Genomic DNA, 22363 nt, shown 5'->3' on the forward strand with positions numbered 1-22363 from the left:
AGCTTTGCTAAGTCTCTGAGGACAAAGTAGAAAGGATTTAAAAAAGATAACATAAAAGATCCTAGCCATGGGAGAAAGGAGAGGAAGCAGCGTAAAAGACAAATATTGAAGAGCTATATAACCTAAAGTGGAATGACATATTAAGTGGAGTCCATATTAAGAAGGGAATATAGAGCGCAGAATGGCAGAAGGCTAGGACATGATTAAGATGATACTGATCTAGGCAAAAACTAGATTTGAGAGGATAATTTGATCAGCAACTGGAGTAATAATATTTCTGTGCATTAGTTGTAGAATTTTGAAATGTATGAAAACTGAAACTTTTGCTGTGTCCAAAATTTAATTTAAAATATTTATTTTAATGTATTATTTATTTATGTTATGTTATATATTTGTTATAATATATATTTTTAACACTTTTTAAAGAATCTCCTTCCAAAAGGGGGAAGGGAAAATCTTGTAGAGAACCCAGGCATCAAACTTGATGGAATGAGCAAATGTCCCAGAAAAGAAAAACAAAAGCAAAGGGAAAAAATTAGGCAAATTCAAGTGAAGAAGCCTTGAGTCAATATTTATTGTTATGTTTTGAGTAAATATAACTAAAGAGAGCAAAAGTTAGATGATGGAGATATGGTAAAGTTTCATCATGGTGCTTAGAGAAGAAACATATCATTTGATTTATAGCTCACATCCTTCTGTCTTGTAGAATAATCTTTCTTTTACTTACTATGATTTCAGGGAAGTGGACAGGAGGGACATTCAGAGCCATTCTTGAAGCCTGGGGTTATTCACAACTACTTTCTTTAATCTGTGTCTAGTTATAATTTCTCACAGTTACACAGCATCTTAAGGTTTGCAAAAGTTTTCTCAGAGCAGACATATAACAATAATAATAATAATTTACACATTTTTGTTGTTTTTCTCTCATTGATTCTCTTCATGACCCCTTTCAAGGTTTTCTTGGCAAAAGTACTGGAGTGGTTTGCCATTTCCTTCTCCAGCTCATTTTACAGATGAGGAAACTGAGGCAAACAGATTTAAGTGACTTACCCAGGGTCACACAACTAATAAATGTCTGAGGGCAGATTTGAACTCCAGTCTTTCTGACTCCAGGCCCAGCACTCTATCCCCTGTCCCTAATTCACACAAATATCACTGCATTAAAACTTTAAAAGTACTTCAGTATCACTTCAGTCTCATAGTTCGATGAGGTAAGACTAAAAGTGTTATCTATCTCTAAATTTGCAGATGAGGAGAGAGCCTTGGAAAATTTAAGTGACTTGCTCATGGGGTTGGGATCTGGGCCTCAGAAAGGAAAAACCCTGGATTTTCCCACGTGGCCAAATCTCTGGTGTTCCCCTGAGGCTATAATCCCATCAACTGACTTTTCATTGTGCACTTCCCTATGGCCCCAGGCCATTTCTCTCTTGGCCACGTGGTCCAGGTCCCTGGAATTCTGTTACCTCATAGACTACTTGGCCACTCCGAGATCCCTCCCATAGTCTTTCTGTATATAAGGTCCATCTTGTCTCCACTAAGATGCTCAGATTCTTATAATCTAGCCACTGCTCATTCATGTTCTAACTCCTTAAGAGTCTGCCCAATATGACAGATGTTCTAATAAACCCTGTTTTTGACTGAAAGAAGGCTGGGGTCGAATTCTTTCGGGCAGGACCCACGTGTTGTGATTTTGGGGTCCCAGCACCCCTGAACCCCTAAACGGCATCATTTAGGATTTGAATCCGGGCCTGACTACAAATGTAGCTTTCTATCCACAAGGCCCTCAGAGATCATCTCCAGAGGAAGCTGGAAAGCAGGAAATCGCCTATAGGAAGCCAGTGTCTATTTCAGTATGATGTCTAGGGCATATAGTTCAGAGGGGGAGGTAAGGGAAAGGATTGAATTTGGTGTTAGAGGGCCTGAGTTTGAATCTTGACCCCGGCACTTGTTCGAGGCAGGTCATTTCACCTTGATGGGCTTCGGTTTCTTTCTCTGTAAAACAAGGTTGTACTAAATTACCTCCAATGTCTCTTCCAACTTTCTCAAGCTATGATCCCACGATGCAATTAAGGGCTAAATCTCAAATGATTGAGAAGGGAAATGTATTGTGGAGAAAACATTCAGAGCTTAAATGGGTTTTTAGTTCAACCCACTTCGACAGCCCTTCATAGAGCACCTGGGATGTTCGAGGCAGTGTGGTGTGGGAGAAAGTAGAGGCTTAGAGCTTAGCAGGAGAGAGAAGTGTTACACACAAATACCTGCTCCAAAGGTGGAAATGTAAAGGAGCCCTAGGCTTGCTTAGTGGAGAAAGCATTAGGGCCAGGGTGTGGGTCACCTGGGTCGACTTTTTCTTAATTGTTTTTTCTCGTTCCTTCTACCAGGATTTTGGGAATCTCCCTGTAACCCTCCCATCGGCTCCCAGTCATTCCGCAGTGGTTTCCAGCAGCCCTCTATGACCTCAGACTTTGAGAAATCTCAGAAGTGTGTGTGTGTGTGTGTGTGTGTGTGTGTGTGTGTGTGTGTGTGTGTTTAAGAAGAGACAATCTGTCTGCAGCCCGCCCCTCTCCTCCCCGTTCCGCCTCGCCCGTCCCTTGTGTCCTGTGGAGTTTCAGCCACGCGAGAAGGGCGTGGGCAGTAGCAGCGGTCGCAGCCGCCCGGGCAGGGACCCCCGCGGCGCGCTTGCCAGGGCGGCTTCAGGGAACCGAGCAGGGCAAGCAGCTCCTGCGGGTATAGCGGCTGGGCGTGACCTTGCTGGGAGGGGCCAGCTGAGACGAAGGGGAACGAGAAGTCTCCAGAGCCAGAGGGAACTAGGAGCTGGGAGCGGGGAGCCGAAGTGGGAATCGGAGCGCCCGAATTTCTCCCGGCCCCATTCAGTCCGAGCGCCCCAGCGGCTCCCGGGACAGCCAGCGCGGGAGGGCCCACCAAGCACAGACCCGATGGAGAAATACAAAGGTGAGGGAGAAGCTGAGGCTGCCGACGCACCAGGCTGCGGGAGGAGACCCATGGCATCCCATTCCCAGGGAAGCGCTCGAGCCCATCCCCTTTCGGGAGCTTGCCCCCTGGCCAAACTGGCTTCCAAATTGGAGGAGGGCAGTTTGGGAGACTTTCCACACCCTGACCCCTTTCTTGGACCGCAGGTAAAGAGCCGGTTGCCTCTAGCCCGGGAGAAAAAGAGAAGGGGCGCCAGCGCCTGGGCTCTCTGTGTGAGTGGCCCCCGCCCTGGGTCCTTTGATCCTCCCTAGAGTATGAGCCAAGCGGGAGAGAATTGACTCGGGCTGGACGTGGGCTTTTTGGTTTAGGGGTGCGGGGCGTGTGTGTGTGGAATGGAGGGGTGCGGGGCACAGCAGAGTTGCTACTCAAATTCGCCCTAGAGGGTCCTTCCGCATCACCCTGGGAAAAAAATCACCTGCTGGAGTGGCAGCCCCTGGAGACCCCTTTGTGGGCTGAGAGGCCTTGAAAAGTGTGCGAACCTCAAGCAATTCCCCTCCCCCGGAAAATAGAAAGCAGGGCTACGACCTCTCTCTTTTTGGGGAACCAGTCTGGGTGGAACATGTTCTGTTTGACTGGGAAGGGGGAGACTTCCTCCATGTAGAAGGCAGAGCACTTTGGTTGTGTGAATCTTAGTGGTGGGATGAGGGGGGCGGCTTAGATCCTGGCATGAATTTGGTCCCATGAAGTTTTTCCAGCTGCCCTGGGAGTGATGCCTAAAAACAAGGCATTCTGCTCTCACCCTGTTGTTCGTTAATAATAGAAGACTTCATGGGATTGCCCCCCTCTGCATTCTTTCAACCAAAAATCAAAACCAAAAAAACAACCGTTCTCCCTCCTCCTAGTACTTAGTCAGGTGGGCTGAACTGGAGCGATAAGCAAATGGGAAGACTTGGAGAAATCTTGTGGCCCTGAATCTCACCAGACCCAGTCACAGGGCAGGTCTGTGCTAGTCAAGCAGAATGAGACAATTACCTGGTTACACTAAGCTGACTGATGCACATAAATTGCCTCACTTCTTCATTAATGTGTGAAGACTGGTTCTAGAACAACCCCCTTCTCAGCCGGTTACAGGTTCTTCAGACAAACCTAATAGGAGGGGCTTAGAGCAAGGGGTTTGAGCAAGCTATGAGCTGGGGGTGTGTGTGTGTGTGTGTGTAGCAAAACCCCTCTCCTCTTAAACCCCTACCTCTGCTTTCACGAATTGCAAGAGGAAAGGGTCTCTATAAAAATATTGGGTGACTCTGGAGAGATTTTTAAAGCAAAATGTTCAGATCCTAAGGAATTGCTTGTCAATGAAAAGACATTTTTCTCCCTGATCTGCTTCAGTTTCCAAAGTTGAAACAGATGGACAGAGATGGAAGTAATGCTGGGTGTTTCAGTGGATAGAAAAATAAGAGTTCAAATCCATGTCACTATGACACTATGTGGCCCGGGGTAAATTACCTTACTGCTGTCTACCTCAGTTTCCTCACTTGTAAAATAGGGATAATAATAGCACCTACCACCTAGGGTTGTTGTAAGGGTAAAACAAGATAATATTTGTAAATGCTTTGCAAACCTTAAAGCCCTACATAAATACTAGGTGGTGTTATTTCCCAGGGTGTTGGGGTGCAATGGAGTGGTAGGAGGGTGGCTTGTTTGCTACTGATAGCTTTCAGCATGGCTTTTGCTGTTCCATTGGACTCACACTGAGGTACCTCTCACTATGGTGACCTTTTCCCTGTGTCTGCCTCACCCCACAATCCTTTGGGGATTTGGGGGCAGGCTCCAATTCTGGGGGCTTCCTTTCCCTGCATAATTGCACTCTCTTTGTACTCTCCAAATGAACTTTCCCCCAAAGGCAGTTATAACTATTTATTGAACATGACAATTTTTTATTTAGCTGTACTCCCCTAACACCCATCTCTCACCCTACACCACTACAAACTGCCTGTTTTCATCTGGTGTTGGGGTCTGTAGGGAACATCAAAGAGTAAGAGCATCTGAAGTCATAGATAGGTTCCTTCCAAAGATTGGTAGAAAGGCAATTGTTTTTTGTCTTAGAAATAGATGAAGATTCAATAGATCAAAAAACCAAGTGAGAATAGAGTATTAGCTTCTGTTCTTGGATTTAATGAATAGATGGAAGTATTTGCCTTGCTGTGCTTTGATAATCTATGTCTTCTTTCTGTTAGCTTTCTTAGTGGCCTTATATCCATATGCCCCCATCCAGCTCTTTTATGCTAGTGCCTCAGGCAACCAGGATGTTGTAGTGAGAGAAAAAACCCCACTGGATTTGGAATCAGAAAACCTGGGTTCACCTCCTATCTCTGTTACTTACAGCCTATGTGACTGTAGATAAGTCACTTAACTTTTCTGCGCCCCAGTTTTCTTGATCCATAGAATAGGAAGATTAGACTAGCTGATCTCCAAAGTCTCTTTGAACTCTAAATTCCATGACCTATTTTTGCCCTTTTTACCAGTCACCAAACTTCTTTCTAGGCCTCTTTCCTACCTGTAAAGAAAAAAGTTTGCCACCACCCAGCTGACAAAGGAAAACAAGCAAGAATTTGTCGGAGGTTTTCAAGTCCTTGCTTGAAAACTCTTTTAAAATTCAACATATTTGTTTCTAAGTTAGAGCACAGGAAAATATTTGTGGTTTCTCTTAAGAATGCCCAAATATTGTCAGGATTTCCTACTAATGGCTCTTGCCTGACCCCTGACTAGATAACTAAACATTCTTAAAGATATATATAGATATACATATATATAGATATAGATATATATGTCTGTATGTATGTGTATGTGTGTATATATTTGATGTCTGTATGTATATGTGTGTGTGTATATGTGTGTGTGTGTGTATATATATATATATATATATATATATATATATATATAGTCACACAATATTTTTTTTCTGCTGTGAACATAAAGTACTTCCAAAGGCACTAAGAAAATCGTTTAGAGACTGTCTAGGCAACACAACTAGTTATCTTAAAAAAGATTTTAGTTTTAACTAACATGACACCATAGTTTGGAGTTTTTAGGATTTCCTTTCCTTGCTATATCTTGGCTTGCAGTAACTTAAATGATGTTATATTTTAATTGCTAATCTGTGAAACCTGAGTCATCTCAGGTGTGTGTGTGTGTGTGTGTGTGTGTGTGTATGAATATATGTGTATATGTATCTGTGTATGTATAAATATACATATATGTATGTCTGCATGTTTGTATATATACACATGTGTATATACCCACATGTATAAACATAAATAATATATAATCTGATTTGGAATACAGATCTCCAGATTACTCTGTAATTAAATGAAGTAACATATTGTAAAGCACTTTGCAAACCTTAAAAGGCTATAGAATCGCCAGCTATTCTTATCATTGTTCTTTTTTACAACAATAATGGTCTATTTATTTACACCTTTCCTCTGTGGAACTTGGGACATCTGGCAGATGTTTAATTCCTCACAGTATTCCTGACAGGTAGTATCATTTCACCTTGAAAATGTGTCAAATTAACAGTTTCACCTGAGCTAAATGCTTCCATCTTTATGGGAACTCTAGCTGTAGGAACTCCCTGATTTGGCCCTGTCTGGAGTCTGCCAGAACCTCCTATTTATCACAGAGATTTGAGGGCAATTTACTTGGTAAGCCTGAATGGCTATGGAATGACCAGGCAGCTGTTTATAACAACAATTAAATTAAAAACAACTCAATGTACTTATCACAAGATATGGAAGAGTTGTAGGGAGGAATTGTTACTATTTGTGGCAATTATTATTAGACATTTAAATGCCTTGACTTGTTTCTAAATCCTTCATTCCCTCCCCCTAATACAAAAAGTCCCAACATACAGAATACTTTATCTCTTTCTTCATATTCTTAAAATACATTCTGTAATTATTAGGTTTCACAAAGTAACTTTAGCTCCAGTTTTGTTTTTTTGTTTTTGTTTTTTTGTTGTTGATGTTTTTGTGTGTTTGTTTTTTGGTGGGGCATTCGGGATTAAGTGACTTGTCCAGGGTGACACAGCTAGTCACATGTCTGAGGCTGGATTTGAACTGGGTCCTCCTGACTCCAAGGCTGGAGCTCTATTTAGTTCCAGTTTTAATAGAAGTTCTGTTCTTGAATGTCTATTCTGATCTTTTCAAATTGCCCTTGCTGTAAGAGAGCCACTATGTGTGTGTTTATGTGTTCTTGGGACTTCATGAGTGAAGTTACATACTATGAGTTGTGTATAAGGGAATACTTGGAGCCTGTTTTGCCTTGAAAGTTTTTCTTACTAAAATTGACATTGATTCATCCCCACTTTGTTCCAATAGAGTAATGATGGATTCCACAAATATAAACAAAGTAAATTGTGCTTCCTAGAGAGGTAAAGCTTTCCAGGGAATAGTTCTGAGAAGTCCTTAAAATGCTTCTGTGTTTCAGATTTGCTGTTTTGTGTTCTCATAGAAGAAGCTTAGGAATTTGTGGTACTTAAGTCCTGTGCTTCTGTACTAGGAACTTGAAAAGATTCCTGTCCTCCTTATGTTTACATATTTATAACACATAGAGTTACAGCCTTGTTTCAATTAGTTTGAGCTCATTGGGTAGAATCATATCATGTGATCAAGAAATTTGGTTCCTACTGCTCTTCCAGCTGTGGAGTTCTTTCTGGTGCCAGATGTTAATGACTTGCTTGCTATCTGTTGGCTGAGTTTTGGAATGCCTCTGCAAGGGGCAACCAAAATTGTAACATGTTTTGAAATGAAGCCCTGCCTAATTGAAACAAATTGACTTTAATTCGGGCAATGGGTATATTGTAAGAATGTCATATCTTTATGGATGTGCTTCTGTTTCTTAATCCAGTTACACATCTACCAAGAAGCTGTACCTATTCAGTTACGTGACTAGGTTAAGAAGACATATTAGTTAAGACTCTCTAACGTTCCCATAGTTCCTTTTGGGAGTGCTAAGAGTCATGTTTAGTGAAGGTTTCAAAAGAAGACAGGAGAGGTGAAGACAGGAAAGGTGAAGGTAGGCTATTGATCTCCATTTCAGTTATAGGAGTAACAGGCTCTTTTTTTCGTCTCATTCTAAGAGGCATCAACTTTCTCCTCATTTCAGTTTTCCTTCATGTACCCTTTAAATATATATATATATATATATATGTTATATATATTATATATGATATAGATATCATAATCTTTAAAATAGTAGAAAGTTAAGGAATTCTGCAACCCTTTCATACTCTCTCTGAAATCTGAAAAGAGAAATGTAGTGTATTAGCAGATTCAGTTACATCAGCCATGAAGCAAGGTTGTGGGAACCAGGATTTTTTTTTTAATGACAGAGGTAAAAGTGCATATACGGAAATCCTCAACAGAAGTTTTGTATCTTTATAGTGTTAAGACCAAATCTTCATTCTTTGCACTAGATCCTTAGCTCTTAGGACTTTGAAGCTTTTTTTGTGTGGGAGATCCCTCGGTGATTTAACAAAGCATTGCCTCTAAATAGAAATGTTGAGGGGTCAGCTTTTGGTTGCTTTAAGAGAGGGTGGAGAAAGGTCAGGAGAGGGGATTCTACTTTGGGATCTTCCCGTTATTCTAAAGGGGAGGGTGACTCTGGGAACTTCACTAGTTCCAAGCACAATTAAAGGGCCAGGAAGGAGAGGGGGGTAGGGGAGAGAAGCTTCAAAGTTTAGTAAGCTGTGCCAATTTTCTTCTAAATCTCTTAATGATGGGAAATGCTTCTCCACAGACTTTTGTGGATGCATGTAATGTTCTTTCAGGGGAAAGGGGAGGCTTTTTCTCAAAGAGAGAAGGATGGTTATTTCAAAGAGCATTGGCTGTGGTAGTAGGAGCCTGAGAAAGGGGGCAGGCAAGGGGCAGCGTGGTGTGGAAAGAACAATCAACAGGTGATGCTGACAAGATCTGAATTCTGGTCCCAACTTTGCCACTAACTTGCTGTGTGACCTTAAGCAAATCACTGTGTAACACTGGGCCTTAACTTCCTCATCTGAAAAATGAGAGTTGGAAGAGATGTTCTCTAGTCCTACAGTTCTGTGATTTTAAAGGAAGCTTCATTTAGCTTCTTCATTGGTTTTGGAAGATGTGTGGGTGGAAGGGGGAAGGGAGGTGAGGTCAGATGGATGATTTAGGATTGGCATTCTTAAAAACAAAATAAATTTCCTCTTAAGAGCTTAAAAGTAGCCGACTTAGTGGGAAGAGTATGTAGTAGGATGTGTGAGGAATTTGCTTCTCAAGAATTTTTTCATCAGAGTATCTCCAAGGAGGGTTAGCTCAGTCTGAAGTAACCCTCTGAAATACAATGGTTCATTCATGCCTTTTCTAGGAATGGGTCCATTGAGGCACAGAGAGGTTAAGCAAAGCTGTTCCCAAAAGGGAGTCAAGAGAAGAAGAAACATAATGTAATATTATGTGTGTGTGTATACACACATATGCAAATATGTGTACATATGTGTGTGTACATTTCATAATATATAATGAAAATCTGGTCTATTCTCATCAGTGAAGTAAAAAAAAAAACATAGGATTTAGAGTTGGAAGGAACTTTAAGAATTTTCTAAATCAATGGTTCTCAAAAGTGTGATCTCCAAACTACTTGTGGTCCCCAAGACTCTTTCAGGGAATCCACGAGGTCAAATTATTTTCATAATAATACTAAGCCATTTTAATTCCTCATACAGTAATTATCAATAGATACACCTCACATAAACAAAAGTTCTTTAGGGTCTTTGATAATTTTTAAGAGTGTGAAGGGATCCTGAGACAAAAAAGTTTGAGAACTACTGGTCCAAATAAGCCAACATCCTCACTTGACAGAGAAGAAAATGGAGGCTAAGATTTGTTTTGAGTCACACACGAAATGCAGAACCAGGATTCAAATATAGGTCCTTTGAATCCAAATCCCATGTGCCTTCCAAAAGACTAAAGACATGTAATTCTCTTTCTAACAGCTATGTTCATGTCTTTTGATGAAAAACTCAAACGTGTTTTCATATCTGTGTGAAAGAGAAAGGGAGTGGTCTGATTCCAGTTAATAGAAGGAAAAATTCAAACATGAGATATTTAATGTCTTTCTCAGAGTTAATTGCAGAGTCAGCATTGGTACAAAGGTCTCCAGCTTGGTAGTTGAAATTTCCAACTACAACATTAGAGCTTCCCTCACCATGAACTATCATAACAGATATTGCTCTTGGTGGAAAAGGTATACATTCCTGTGGAATGCCCCGATTCAACAACTATGCTACCGACTTAGTTAAAGTCTCAAAGCCAGGTTCAAGAGTTGAGAGCTAGGCCTCCACCTGTGCAGTGTCACCTCGACTAGAGTATTATTTCTGTCTGTTCCAGCACAGAAGTGTTGCTGTCTGATGGTACACAGAAGGATTCTGCAGGTTTCTACTTGTGAGTATTCAAATCTCTCTGCCCTCTTCAGCAGCCCAATTGTAGTGACTCTCCTTAGGCATATTGCCCCAGCTGACCAGACAACCTTTTGGCTAGTGCAATGGGATGTGGTGGATGAAGGACTCTGTTTTGAGCTGAGTAACAAGCTGGGACTCAGAGCTCTAATCTTGCCTCTGTGACTAACTTGCTGTGTGACTTTGGGAGGGGCAATTAACCTCTCTGGGCCTTAAGCTTCTACTTAGTAAAGGATAACACTTACTAATGCAAAGATATAACATGGATAATACTTACTAATCTTCCTCACAAGGCTGCTTGGTTGAATGAATCTTAGAAACTATTGTTATATTCTTAATTATATTTATATTTTTATATAATATAGTATATAATATTATATAACACATGATATTATATAATACTTTATTATAGTTATAATATTATTAATATTTTTATAATGAATAATAAGGGGAAAGGCAGGGGAGCAGTTGTTTTCAAGTATATCTGGTTTGGGACTTTGACTTTCCTCTTTTTGTCAGTTTTCAAATCTAGTTCTATTACAAAATCAAACACTATCTTTACTTCCAATCCTCTGGCAGGCCAGGAATGGGGAATTCTATCAAACACCAGCCTAATAAGCTTCTGAGAGGAAGAATCTGGCCACCATACCCAAAGAATTGGAGGCCAGGGGCATAGGACAAATTGACTGGAATTGGCACACATTCTGAGTAGCCTAGATACAGAGAGTGACATACTTTAGATTTGTAGCCAAAAGTGTTGTCCTGTGGCCATTCAGTGTGGACATAACTCTGAGCTCAAATAATAGCATTGGTTTTTCTCCCATTTTTCTATTACTCATTTCCTACTCTTTTGCTTGATTTCACCTTGTATCATAAATAAATAGATGGTGGAGTGTATAGAAAAACCATATAGTAAGGAATTATGCCTGATAGACTAGCACCATCAACACAATGCTGGACTATATAAAACAGATTTTAGAAGTACAAGTCCCTTTCAATTCATCTCTCTCCAATTCATCTGTCTCCATGGGAGCTCAAGGATTAGGCTCTCACTTCAAGGAACCAAGTGCCAGATCCCAACAGAAGCACTGATTTGCAGTTCTGTAAACAAACCCAGGACTATAGTCATTTCTTCCAGTCATCCCCTCCCCTGGACTTCAAAGGCAGCTGGAGGCAGGAAAGAGCCCCTGACTGGTTCCATACATTGAAGCAGTCCACCCCAGCAGTGGTTACAGAGCTGGTTACAGGCAGACACTGGCAGTCCCTCTGCTCATCATGAAGCCAAAAAATAATATTCAGCTGTTATCAACTCAGTGCAAATAACATACTGACAACCAGAGGAATAAGAATTAGAACTTTCTCAATGCTTCAAGCTTAGTAAAGGTCCAAAGTCATGATATATGGGTTTTTCCATTGGCTAAACCAGTGATCCCAAATACTCATTTTGGAGGAATCTGCCTACAGTTTAGCAAGGCATTATATATTGTCCTTTGTTCTGAGGAATACATGATTGGACTAACAGACTCTTAGGAAGGAATAATATAAAATAGATTAATTAAGGCAAACATAATTTGAGTTTGAAAATACTGAGCTAGACCATACTTGGGTCAATATCAAGTATGTAGGAAAGATAAAACTATTGATCCACGTCCAGAAACTCTAAACAGCATTTCGTTAGGAGCATGGTGAAAAGTATAGAATTTAACAGATACAGACTTAGCCATAACAAATTATAAACTAAGGCAGACACCTTCATGGGCATATAACTTTCAGAGATACTGACAATTAAAGAGAGCAATAGTGATGAAACAGGAGACCCATGAAACAGCAGAGAATTTTATGAATGGTGTGGTAGGAGAACCCTACCTAAATTTTCTTCCTTAGAAAGAAAAGTGCCTCTTCAGTTGCAGTTAGTGGATCTGTAGAGAAAAGTACCAAGGGATTATCAGTTACTATTAAGCACCTACTAGGTATCCGATCCTGTTCTTAATGCTGAGGATACAAAGAGAGGCAAAAAACAGTCCCTGCCCACAATGAGTTTGTGTTATAATAGGGGAGACAATATGTATATAAATAAGTAAATGGTGGTAACCTTAGGCTCTAGGAGGAGAGACCAGGAAATCCTCCCATTGAAGGTGGACTTTGAACTGAGTCTTAAAGGAAGCTAGAAATTCTTGGAAGTGGAAGTGAAGAGGGAGAGCATCACAGGCTTGGGCACACCCAGTGCAAAGGCACAAGGACAGGACATTGAGTGTTGTGCCCCAGGAACAGCAAATAAGCCAGTGTGGCTGTATGGTAGTGTTAGAAGACTGGAAACAGGAAAGATCCAGGTTGGGAAGAGTTTAAAATGCTCCCTTCCCCCTACCCCCCACCCAAAAAAAGGGATTTTATATTTGATCCTAGAAGCAACGGGAGTTCATTGAACATGATCAGTCTTGCACTTTAGGAAAAACACCTTGGCAGCAATGGAAGCCACTATGGCAGGATGAATTGGAATGGGAAGAAAATAGTCACAGAGACCAATTAGAAGACTATATTACAATAGTCCAGGCTAGAGGTATAATGAGGTGTGTGAAATTGGGGTGATAGCTGTGTGAGTAGAGAGAAGACATATGTGAGAGCTGCTGTGAAGGTAGAAATAATAAGACTTGGTGAATAAGAGAGATTGAGACGTGGAGAATGATGCCAAGGGTTTCAAGCCTGGGTGATTAGGAAAGTTGTGGTGCCCTTGACAGTAATAGGAAAGTTCAGAAGTTTCAGAAGAAATACAATGAGATCTGTTTTGAACATGTGATGTTTGAGATATCTATAGGACATACAGTTCTATCCAGTTAAAAATGTCCAAAAGGCAATTGATTAAGGACTAGAGTTCAGCAGAGGAAGATACTGGGGTCAAATAGATCTGGGAGTCACCTGCAGAGAGATGATAATTCAACCTACCCAAGCTGATGAGATTGCATAGAGAGAAAAGAAGGTTCAAGACAGAGCACTGAGGGACATCTGTATTTAATGGGCCTACATGTATGAAGATCTAGGAAAGGAACCTGGAAACAAGTGACAAGACAGGTAGTAAGAGAACCATGGAAAGCAGTGTAACTGAAACCCAGAGAGAAGAGTATCCCAGCAGAGAAGATGAATGAACAGTGTTCAAATGCTGCAGAGACGTCAAGGAGGATGAGGATTGAGAAAAGGTCATTAGATTTGGCAATTAAGATATTGTATCAGTCTTTGCTCCACCTGTCCACCATGGAGAGTACAAAATGCTTCCTCACTTTAGCATCTCTTCTGCAAAGTCTTTCTGAGCCAGTAAATTTTCTTGAATAGGAATTGAGTACTCAGAACCTGAACCATGACTATTTCCGAATTGACCGAATTTTTTGGCAATCCTGGCTTTCTCTGCTTGCTAGAAATGATATAGATAAATAAATAACCAATGACTGTTATATAAAAAAAGATGCTCCTAACCCCTGATGAAATATTCTCCTTGTTTTGAAGCTGGATGGGAACCTGTAGAGATACACAAGCAAAGGAAATAGTGATTAGACTTCATCAAATTCACTCAAATGACATAATGTATGTAAAGTGTTTTGAAGGCTTTGAAGTTCAGTGTTAATGTTGTTAATATTAGGGGTTTTTTATTCTTATTTTTAGGTCCCAACTTGTGATTTCATCAGGGTTGGGAATTCTCAGTGTGAAAATACCCTCCACTGAAGTGGAATACAGTCATTTGTGCTTTTACTGTCCTCATGAATTGCTGGGGTGTTAAGAGGTTAAGTGACATAGTCATGGTCACATGGCTAGTATGTGTCTGAGGACCTGAACCCAAATCTTCCTGACCTCAAGGCTGACTCTCTCTACCTCCTGTGCCATGCTGTCTCTGTTATTGTTTAGGAAACAAAAAAAAATGAGAAACTAGAGTTGACATCATGTTTAGGATGAAGGAATTGATTTTCTGGTGGTCCTAATGGAATCTTTTAAGATTGCAGAGCAAAATAAAATCCTACTCTAGAAATAACTTGTACTATTTACTTTTTTGGTGTATGTGACCCGGGACAGAAAAATCATAGTATTGCAAGATTTTTATTAAATGAATAAAATCTAGTGCTTATAAAGAAATGGAGTATATTATCATGGGCTGCCAACCTACTGTGACTCATTTGTATAGAATTATATTTGCTCACCTCATAAGTGGGAAAGCTCGAATGGATCTCTACGGTCCCATCAATTCTGATGCTCTGTCAAACAAACTCCAGGTGCCAGGTTAAAGTTATATCTAGCGATTTTCATCATGGCACTTAATATTTCCTATGCAATCCTGCCCCAAACTATATATAGAAAACTATAGTTTTCTTCTATACCTGTTTGTGTTCATGTTTTGTTCTCACAAAAGGACAAGTGACTGTCTATAGCACCAGGATGTTTGGGCAGCAGTGAGTGCCTATTTTCGGAAGTTTCTTAGCTGGCCTTACACCTATCTCTAGCTCCCTCCCAGTAATGGAAGAAAATGAAGACCACTGGGGTAAAAGCCACTAGCAAATATACCTTCTCTTTCCCCAAGAAAGTATCCTGATTAGATGTTCCCAATTCCTTCTAAGAGCCATCTTGGAAGAACTTTTTAGTACTTTTCTAAGAACTTTCAGGGATTCTAATATGTTTCTTCCCATGGAAAGAACATTGAATTTGGAGTCTATGGAACTTTCCCAGCAGTATGCTAGAAACAGTTCTAATTCAGCCAATTGTTAAATATTCAGTATGAGCATTGACACTTAGGAAATCAGCAAATGCTACAAATCAGATCTTGATTTATTTTCTGATGATTGTCTAGACTTAAGAAAGTGATGGAGAAAATATTAATAATGCAGATTAAACTCAGAAGTGTGTAGTCTATATTTTTCTTTCTCGGAGAGCCAGTTGTTAAATGTGTCACTTGTTAAATCTAGGACACCACTCAGAATTGACCCTGGGCAAATAAGATAACCTCTTTGAGTCTCAGCTTGCTCATCTGTAAAAAGAGGGTGATGATAATACTTCCTATGTCATAGGGGTGTGAGGCAAGTGCTTTTCAAACCTTAAAGTTCTGTATATGTGTGAGATAATCATAATCAAATAATGTCCTATAGCAATTTGTTGCCCTTTCCTTTCCATGAAAGTTAAAAAAATTGTTGGTCCTAATTTTTCGGACTTCTGTCAAATTAAACATATGATAAATATTTACTCTGTGTAAAGCATTGTGCTATGTAGTGGGAAGACAAAAATGAAACAATTCTAGCCTTCAAGGTGCTTTTATCCTTTTGTTGCTGTTATTTTGGACCAGACCTGCAATTACATCATGAGGGGCTCTCTCTACCAATGCAGGTCAGCATCTTCTCTGAAACTTACGGTCTTAGAGATTGCCCATGACCCTGAGAGTTCACATCGCATCCCTGAGGTCATGCTACAGTCACATATCAGAGACAAGACTTGAACTTGGGTCTTTCTGACTCTGAGGCCAACTCTTTAACCAGGCTGCCTTGCTTGATTTAAGCCAAAATGTTTCCAGCCCTAAATAATGGCTTTTACCATGTGATCTTTACTACAACACATTCTGTGTATGTAATTCTTCTTGCACACAGGTATTTACAAGCTAGCAGGCCCTCCAGCCAAACTATTACCCTCCTCTCTCTGTGTGTTGTAGGAATGTAGGAATGCATTTATGGCTGTTAGACTTAAGTCGTAATTTTAAACTGACTTCATTTCATATTCTGAAGGAAGATCATAGCCATAAGGGTAGAAGGGACTTCAGAGGGTGTCTAATCCAACCCATTTTTTTAAAAAATATTTTTAAAGAAAACAAGGCTCAGGTAAAGTTAAGCCACTTGCTCAAAGTCACACAGTACATAAGAGTCCAAAGTAAAATCTGAACCCGACTTCTCTGATTCTAGACTTACCACTGGTTTACACTTGGCCTGAGAAGGGTCAGCTAGCTGGTCTCTTATGCAGACAGAGAAGATACTTGTAGCCTGAGTCAAAAAATAGCTTTTAATTACTCCATGCTAGAGAGATTTTTCCTTTACAAAGAAACAGAAAGACCAAGGGTGGAGTTGCTATTGGCAGGTTCTGTAATTGGAACTCCAAATACCTGCTTTTATTAGGCTTCCCAGAGCCCCACAAGGGAGTTCTGACATATATTTGGGTTGATTGGGTTTAGCATTTTATTTCTTTTTTTTCTTCAATGTGCTTAGAAATAAGTGTAGAAATTAAACAAGTGGGAATATTGCCATTCCTGGCTATTCCCTCTTTCCCCTCCCTTCTTTGACTTCCCTGTCCGTTTACAACAGAATTTATTCATTTTGACTGCATTCAAGTCCACAGATGGGAAAATGAGATTACATTTTGAATGAGCTTATTGTTTGGGGGGTTTCACTGACTTCTTTTATCTCATACCCTTAGTCTTGGAGCATATTGAGCTGATTTGCAAAAATGCAAATGCTGTTTTTTGGGAAGGTTTCTAGGATGTTTTGTGCCGCTGGTATTAGGGGAATAGGCCCAATGGCGTAGGGACTCTTCATGGTGCAAAATGTCTTCTGCCATGTATGAAACATGTGTCATCCAAAATGGTAATGCTTCCTCAGATAAGTGGAGTTTGAATCTTAGAACCTGGGAATTGAAGGGGTCTTCAAGAAGTCTTATTAGCCTAATTAGTGCAATTTATTTATTTTATTTTTAAATTTTGTTATTTATCAATTGCTAATGGTCTAAGAATATGAATAGGCAGTTCTCCAAGGAAGAAACCCAGGTTATTTGTAGCCATATGAAAAAATTCTCCAAATAACTAATTAAATCAGTTCTAAGATCTCATCTCATATACATCAGAATGACAGTGGTGACGAAAAAAGGAAAATGACAAATGTTGAAGGGGCAAATAAGCATACTGATGCACTGTTGGTAGAGCAATGATTAGATTCAACCATTCTGGAAAGCAATTTGGAATTATGCACAAAAAGTTACTAAACACTAAATACCCTTTATTATATAGTACATCATAAATAATACTGTTATATATGATATATAAAAAAACCAAATACTCTGAGCCAGCTGATGGTCATTCAGCTTTTTGAGTTGCTATTTGCCAATTTATCTTCCCCTTCAGATGTTATTTCCTACAGAAATAATATAGCTCATATTTCTTTAACATTTTAAGGTTTATAAAACAGTCTTGTCTCCATGATCCTGGAAGCATAGATACTGTTAAATCTTGTTAGATCTATTCTTTTTAAGCCTCATTCTGCCTCATCTTACAAATGAGAAAGCCAAGATGCAGAAAGATTGACTTGACCATGGTCACACAGCAAGTCAGCTGGAACTTGAATCCTGGTCTTCTGACTGACCAATGCCTTTACCATTCCACCAATGTGGAACATCACAAGGTAGAAATATGGATCAAATTATCATCATTTCCTACTAGGGCTGTTAAAGCAAGCATCAGGGATTCAGAACAGGAAGGACTGTGGAGTACACAAAGCCTCTTTTTTCAGCAAAGAATATGGAGTTCCAGTGAAGTTCAGTGGCTCTTCCAACCAAGATCACATAGAGAGGAAGCATCAGTCAGATGAGGAAACTGAGTTCCAGAAGTGACTTGCCTCAAGTTATACTAATAATTGCAGAGATAGAATTTGAACCCTGGTCTTCTGATGCTATATCTAGTGCTCTTTCCACTATATCGTAGGGGATAGGGACTTGGATCTGTAATTTTATCAGGTGAGAGTACCCCTAGATAGGAAAACTTCCATCTAACAATTCAGGTCAGTACTTTATGCAACCCTTAAGAGTCTTACAGGATTGCCAGCAATGAGAGGTTAAGTAACTTGCTCAGCTTCACACAGCCTGTCTGAAGTGGGATTTAATCCCAGATCTTCCTGGTTCTGAGGCTAGCTTTCTAATAATGTTCAGTGGTATCAAACTCGACTAGAAATGGAGGCCACTAAACTATACATAAAAATCCCTGTGGGCTTCATATTAACTTAGAAAACCACATATTAGCATTATCTATGTTTTATTGTATTTTTATTTATTTTGTTAAATATTTCCCAATTACATTTTAATCTGGCCCACTTGAAAGTGTTGTTGTGGGTCCCAGGTTTGACACCTACTATCATTCTACCTCTGTACCAAGCTAGGAAATATTGTGGGTGGGTGAGAGATGAAAATGTGATAGGTCATAGGATCATAAGGGGCTGCTAGGTGGTGCAGTGGATAGATGCTGGGCCTAGAGTCAGGAAGATTCATCTCCCTGAGTTCAAATATGGCCTCAAATACTAGTTGGTCAAATCATTTCACCAGCTAGTAAGTATTTGAGGCCATATTTTATTCAGGAAGATGAGTTTGCCTCAGTTCCTCATCTGTAAAATGAGCTGGACAAGAAAATGGCAAACCACTCTAGTATCTTTGCCAAGAAAACCTCAAATGGGGTCACAAAGAGCTGGGCATGACTGAAACAACAGAACAGCAAGAAGGAACATAAGAATGACATGTGCAAGACATAATAGAAGTCAACCTTCTCTCTTTACCAGAGAGGAATTGGAGGTGAAGTGATTTACTTAAGGGCAAACAGGTGGAAAAATCAGGCTTCAAACTCAAGTCCTTTTAAGGTAGTGAGTAGGCAGGCCTTTGGCAGAAGTGGAAACCAGGAAGCCTTCCTCTTTGTCTGACATTTGAGTAACTGTTAGCTGCATGGAGTTTTGCTAGTTATTTGGGGGCTCTACATCATGTTGAAAATAGGTTATGTGCCCTCAGCACTTGGTATATCTTAGCTGAGTTCACTTTTGGGTGGCTCTATCAATGGCTGACCCAAGTGTATGCACCCCTGGCTAATGGCTTTCACACTTTGGAATCTCTGGATTGCAGCTCTGTTCTGCCTCCTAGGAAGTGGCAAACACTCAGAGCTATGAAACTCACTTTTGAGTCATGTCTCAGAGACTAGATTGGCAGCACCATTAAGTAGGTCTCCGAATTATGCCTAAGGCCAAGAAAGTTTCATGATGTAATGATTTCTTGATTTTGTGTATTATGTATACATAGGGCTTTCTCTCCCTTTTTCCCAGGTCTCGGCCCTTTCATCCTAACTGAGTCATAGCCTCCTTTGTCTTGAGTCAAGAGCAGGGATTTCCTGGCCTAGATTGGTATTCAATTATAATGTTCTGGTGCGTTATGGACTCAAAAGTTTAGCCAGGATTATGGATGTGCAGAGTGGGCAGGTATAAAGCACCCTGGAGCAGGGGAGACAACCATAGGGAACATTTTTTTTTCCTTTCTAAAAATTATCTGTACATGCACACCAGAAAATTCCACTCTCCGTGTCAATTTGGCTACTTACTTTGTGAGCCGAGTAAACATTGGCTATGGTGAAATCTCAAAGATTCTAATGGATTTTAACAAAGGGGTGGGATTTTCAAATCCTTCCTATAGTGCCCAAGTAATTTGCCTCTGCTCCACTCCAGACACCTTCATTGCCCATCCTGGCCCCAGGCATCAATTATTGATTAATCCTGCCTGGAATTACATTTAATATCTGTATGATTTTGGGCAAATCACTGAACTTCTCTGGGCTCTAGTTACTTCATCTGTAAAATAAGGGCGTTGGACTAGATGGCCTTCCAGCTGGAGCTTTGTGATGCTGGCTATTTTCACCCTTCTCCCAGAGGAGCTGGTAATCTGGGAGCCAACGTGACTTGAACAGAGGTCTTCTCAGTCAGAATAAAAGCAGCTTACTTCTAAAGCCTGTGCTACCGGAAATACTGAATGGAATCTCATTGGGTGCCACTACTCCATCAGGTTCAAGATGAAAGGGAAGGCAGTCATTCCCAACTGTGGTAGCTCTGGCCAGGGACTTACAGGTGGCCGCTGGAGCTATCAGGGTTAAGAAACTGTTTAGTAATTCTGGGATAATACCAATAACTTAATACATCTGATTCCTTACCTAGGGTGTAGGTGGAGCTCATCTCATAGAAACTATGTCTTTGAGGCAAGGTAAGAGGAAATACAATTCTTGTATCCTAGAATTTCAGAGATAGAAAGGGCCTCTGAAATCATCAAGTTCAACCCCTATCAGGAAACAAGGATCTGCAATTTCATCCATACAGGAAGCTCCTGGTGAAAACAAAAACAAAACCAAAACCAGCTTCTTTCTACCAATGCAAATTGGTGCATTCTCTGTAATTTATAATTTTAGGGAGTTGCCTTGGGCACTGATACCTTGAGTGACTTGCAGAGGGTCACATAGTCAATATGTATCAAAGGCAGTACTTGAACTCATGTCTTCCTGATTCTAAGGCTAACTCTGTTTACTGCACCATAGTGCTTCTAGTGCCTTATTGTCAGTAATAAAATACTTGCCATCTACCAGAGACCAAGAAGGGCGTTCATAGAATTGCAAGGTGTTGGGGGGGTTTTTTTGGTGGGGGAGGGGAGCAGCAATCCAAAACTTGATATAAAAATTTGCATTTGAGGGAGTGTTGGAATCCTCACTGGGAGACCATGAGAACTTGCTATTGTTTTGGTTAAAGCTTCAAACACTGAGGATCAGCATTCCCTAAAATAATTTTTTCCCATTGACCTATTGGCTTCTTAGTGGGCCAGCTTCCATCTCCTACCCATCTGATCTTGGTTTGGTGCAAGATAATTGTAAACAGCCCTGGCTAAAAGCAAATCTTGCAGTATTATGGGATCTATGTGCTGCTCCCACACTGGATACCCACTGTCTTATTTGTACTTGAAAAAAAGTAGTTATTTTTTCAGATGAAGAATTTGTTGGTTCTTAGATCACTTCCTCTTAAGGGCTTCCCCTCCCAATGTCCTCCCCTCCCCCCGCCCCCCAACTGGTGTCACTTTATTCTCAGAGGGAGACTGTATGGATTTTCCTCATTATGAGTAATTCAAGTGGCATTTAGATTTCTGTTTGTGTGATGTAAAGAATGCAGAATACCAAGAAGCCTCCAAAGTTTTAGAAGACACTAAAATGTTTGCTGTTTTAAAAAAAAAGCTAATTGGCAATGTAAGTGCTCTCTTACATGTCTGTCCCTGGTTAATTAGCAGGTTAGAGCTGGATACTAATAAGGCCAAAGGTGTAGGTTCAGTCCCCATTTGGGACAGTTAGCACTACTCTGTTTCCAAACCAGAAGCTTTAACTCCTAACCCTGTTCAAATTGTTTCACAAATGCCCCTCCATAGACAGGAAAGGGACTAGTTGATGGCTCAAGGCAAACCTCTGCTCCAAGAAGAATAACTTTTCATTTCTTTAAAGGAATTTCTGGCAATACTGAAGAAGTAGAGAGGAGAATTACTTTGAGAAGGAGAATAAATGCTCCTTGCTTCTACAGTCAGATTTGGAGTCAAATGACTCCAAATTTGAATTTCTATTCTATTATTTGTCATCCATGTAAACTTGGACAAGCTAACTTTGTGGGGCCTTCTCTTCCTCTTCTGTAAACTAGCTGACATCTGAGGTTTCTCCTAGTTCTAAATGTACAATCCCATGAACTAATATTCCTTGCAGCATTATTTATTGGAAGTCAGACACAAGTGGATATACAATTGCCTGTAGGCTTTTGTGAGGAGTGACAATTTCTAATGATGAGGACTTCTCTCTTGTTAGGGCGTTACTACTGACGGCGTACAAGAATGGAGCCCAGTATTGTTCACCATAAACAAACATTAATTTAGCTCCTACTCTATGTCAGGAATTGTGTGAGCTGCCAGGTCAAGGTCAGCTCACTCCTAGTGGTTGCTAAGACCCCTCCAGAGTCATATTGATGTTATTCCACAGAGGATCCAGCTGTCTCACTCAGAATGACTCTGAAGTGATTTGCTTGGAGCTGGCATATTTTCCCACCAAGTCAAGGTTTGGAAGACTTTTGGAGAAAGAAAGGGCAACTGTGGTGGGGATATCAGCCAGTTGGGGGTTGGAAGGAAACGCCAGAT

General features: G+C 40.4%; 1 protein-coding gene across 3 annotated transcripts in view; it reads left to right on the plus strand.

Annotated features, from left to right (window-relative positions):
* Window positions 1–2717: 2717 nt before the first annotated feature.
* The window catches only part of AFAP1L2 (actin filament associated protein 1 like 2), a 138973-nt gene continuing 119327 nt past the window's right edge, over window positions 2718–22363 (plus strand). Inside the window, exons 1-2 of one of the 3 annotated variants that reach the window (XM_027851682.1) lie at window positions 2718–2952; window positions 10341–10394. In XM_027851682.1, the coding sequence (XP_027707483.1) occupies window positions 2937–2952; window positions 10341–10394 (70 nt within the window). In that variant the 5' untranslated portion in view covers window positions 2718–2936. The remainder of the gene's footprint in view (window positions 2953–10340; window positions 10395–22363) is intronic. The other 2 variants (XM_027851683.1, XM_027851684.1) reach the window with 2 other exon arrangements.

Source organism: Vombatus ursinus, unplaced genomic scaffold (genome assembly GCF_900497805.2).
Source record: "Vombatus ursinus unplaced genomic scaffold, bare-nosed wombat genome assembly UNPS02009205.1, whole genome shotgun sequence".
Taxonomy (NCBI): Eukaryota; Metazoa; Chordata; class Mammalia; order Diprotodontia; family Vombatidae; genus Vombatus; species Vombatus ursinus.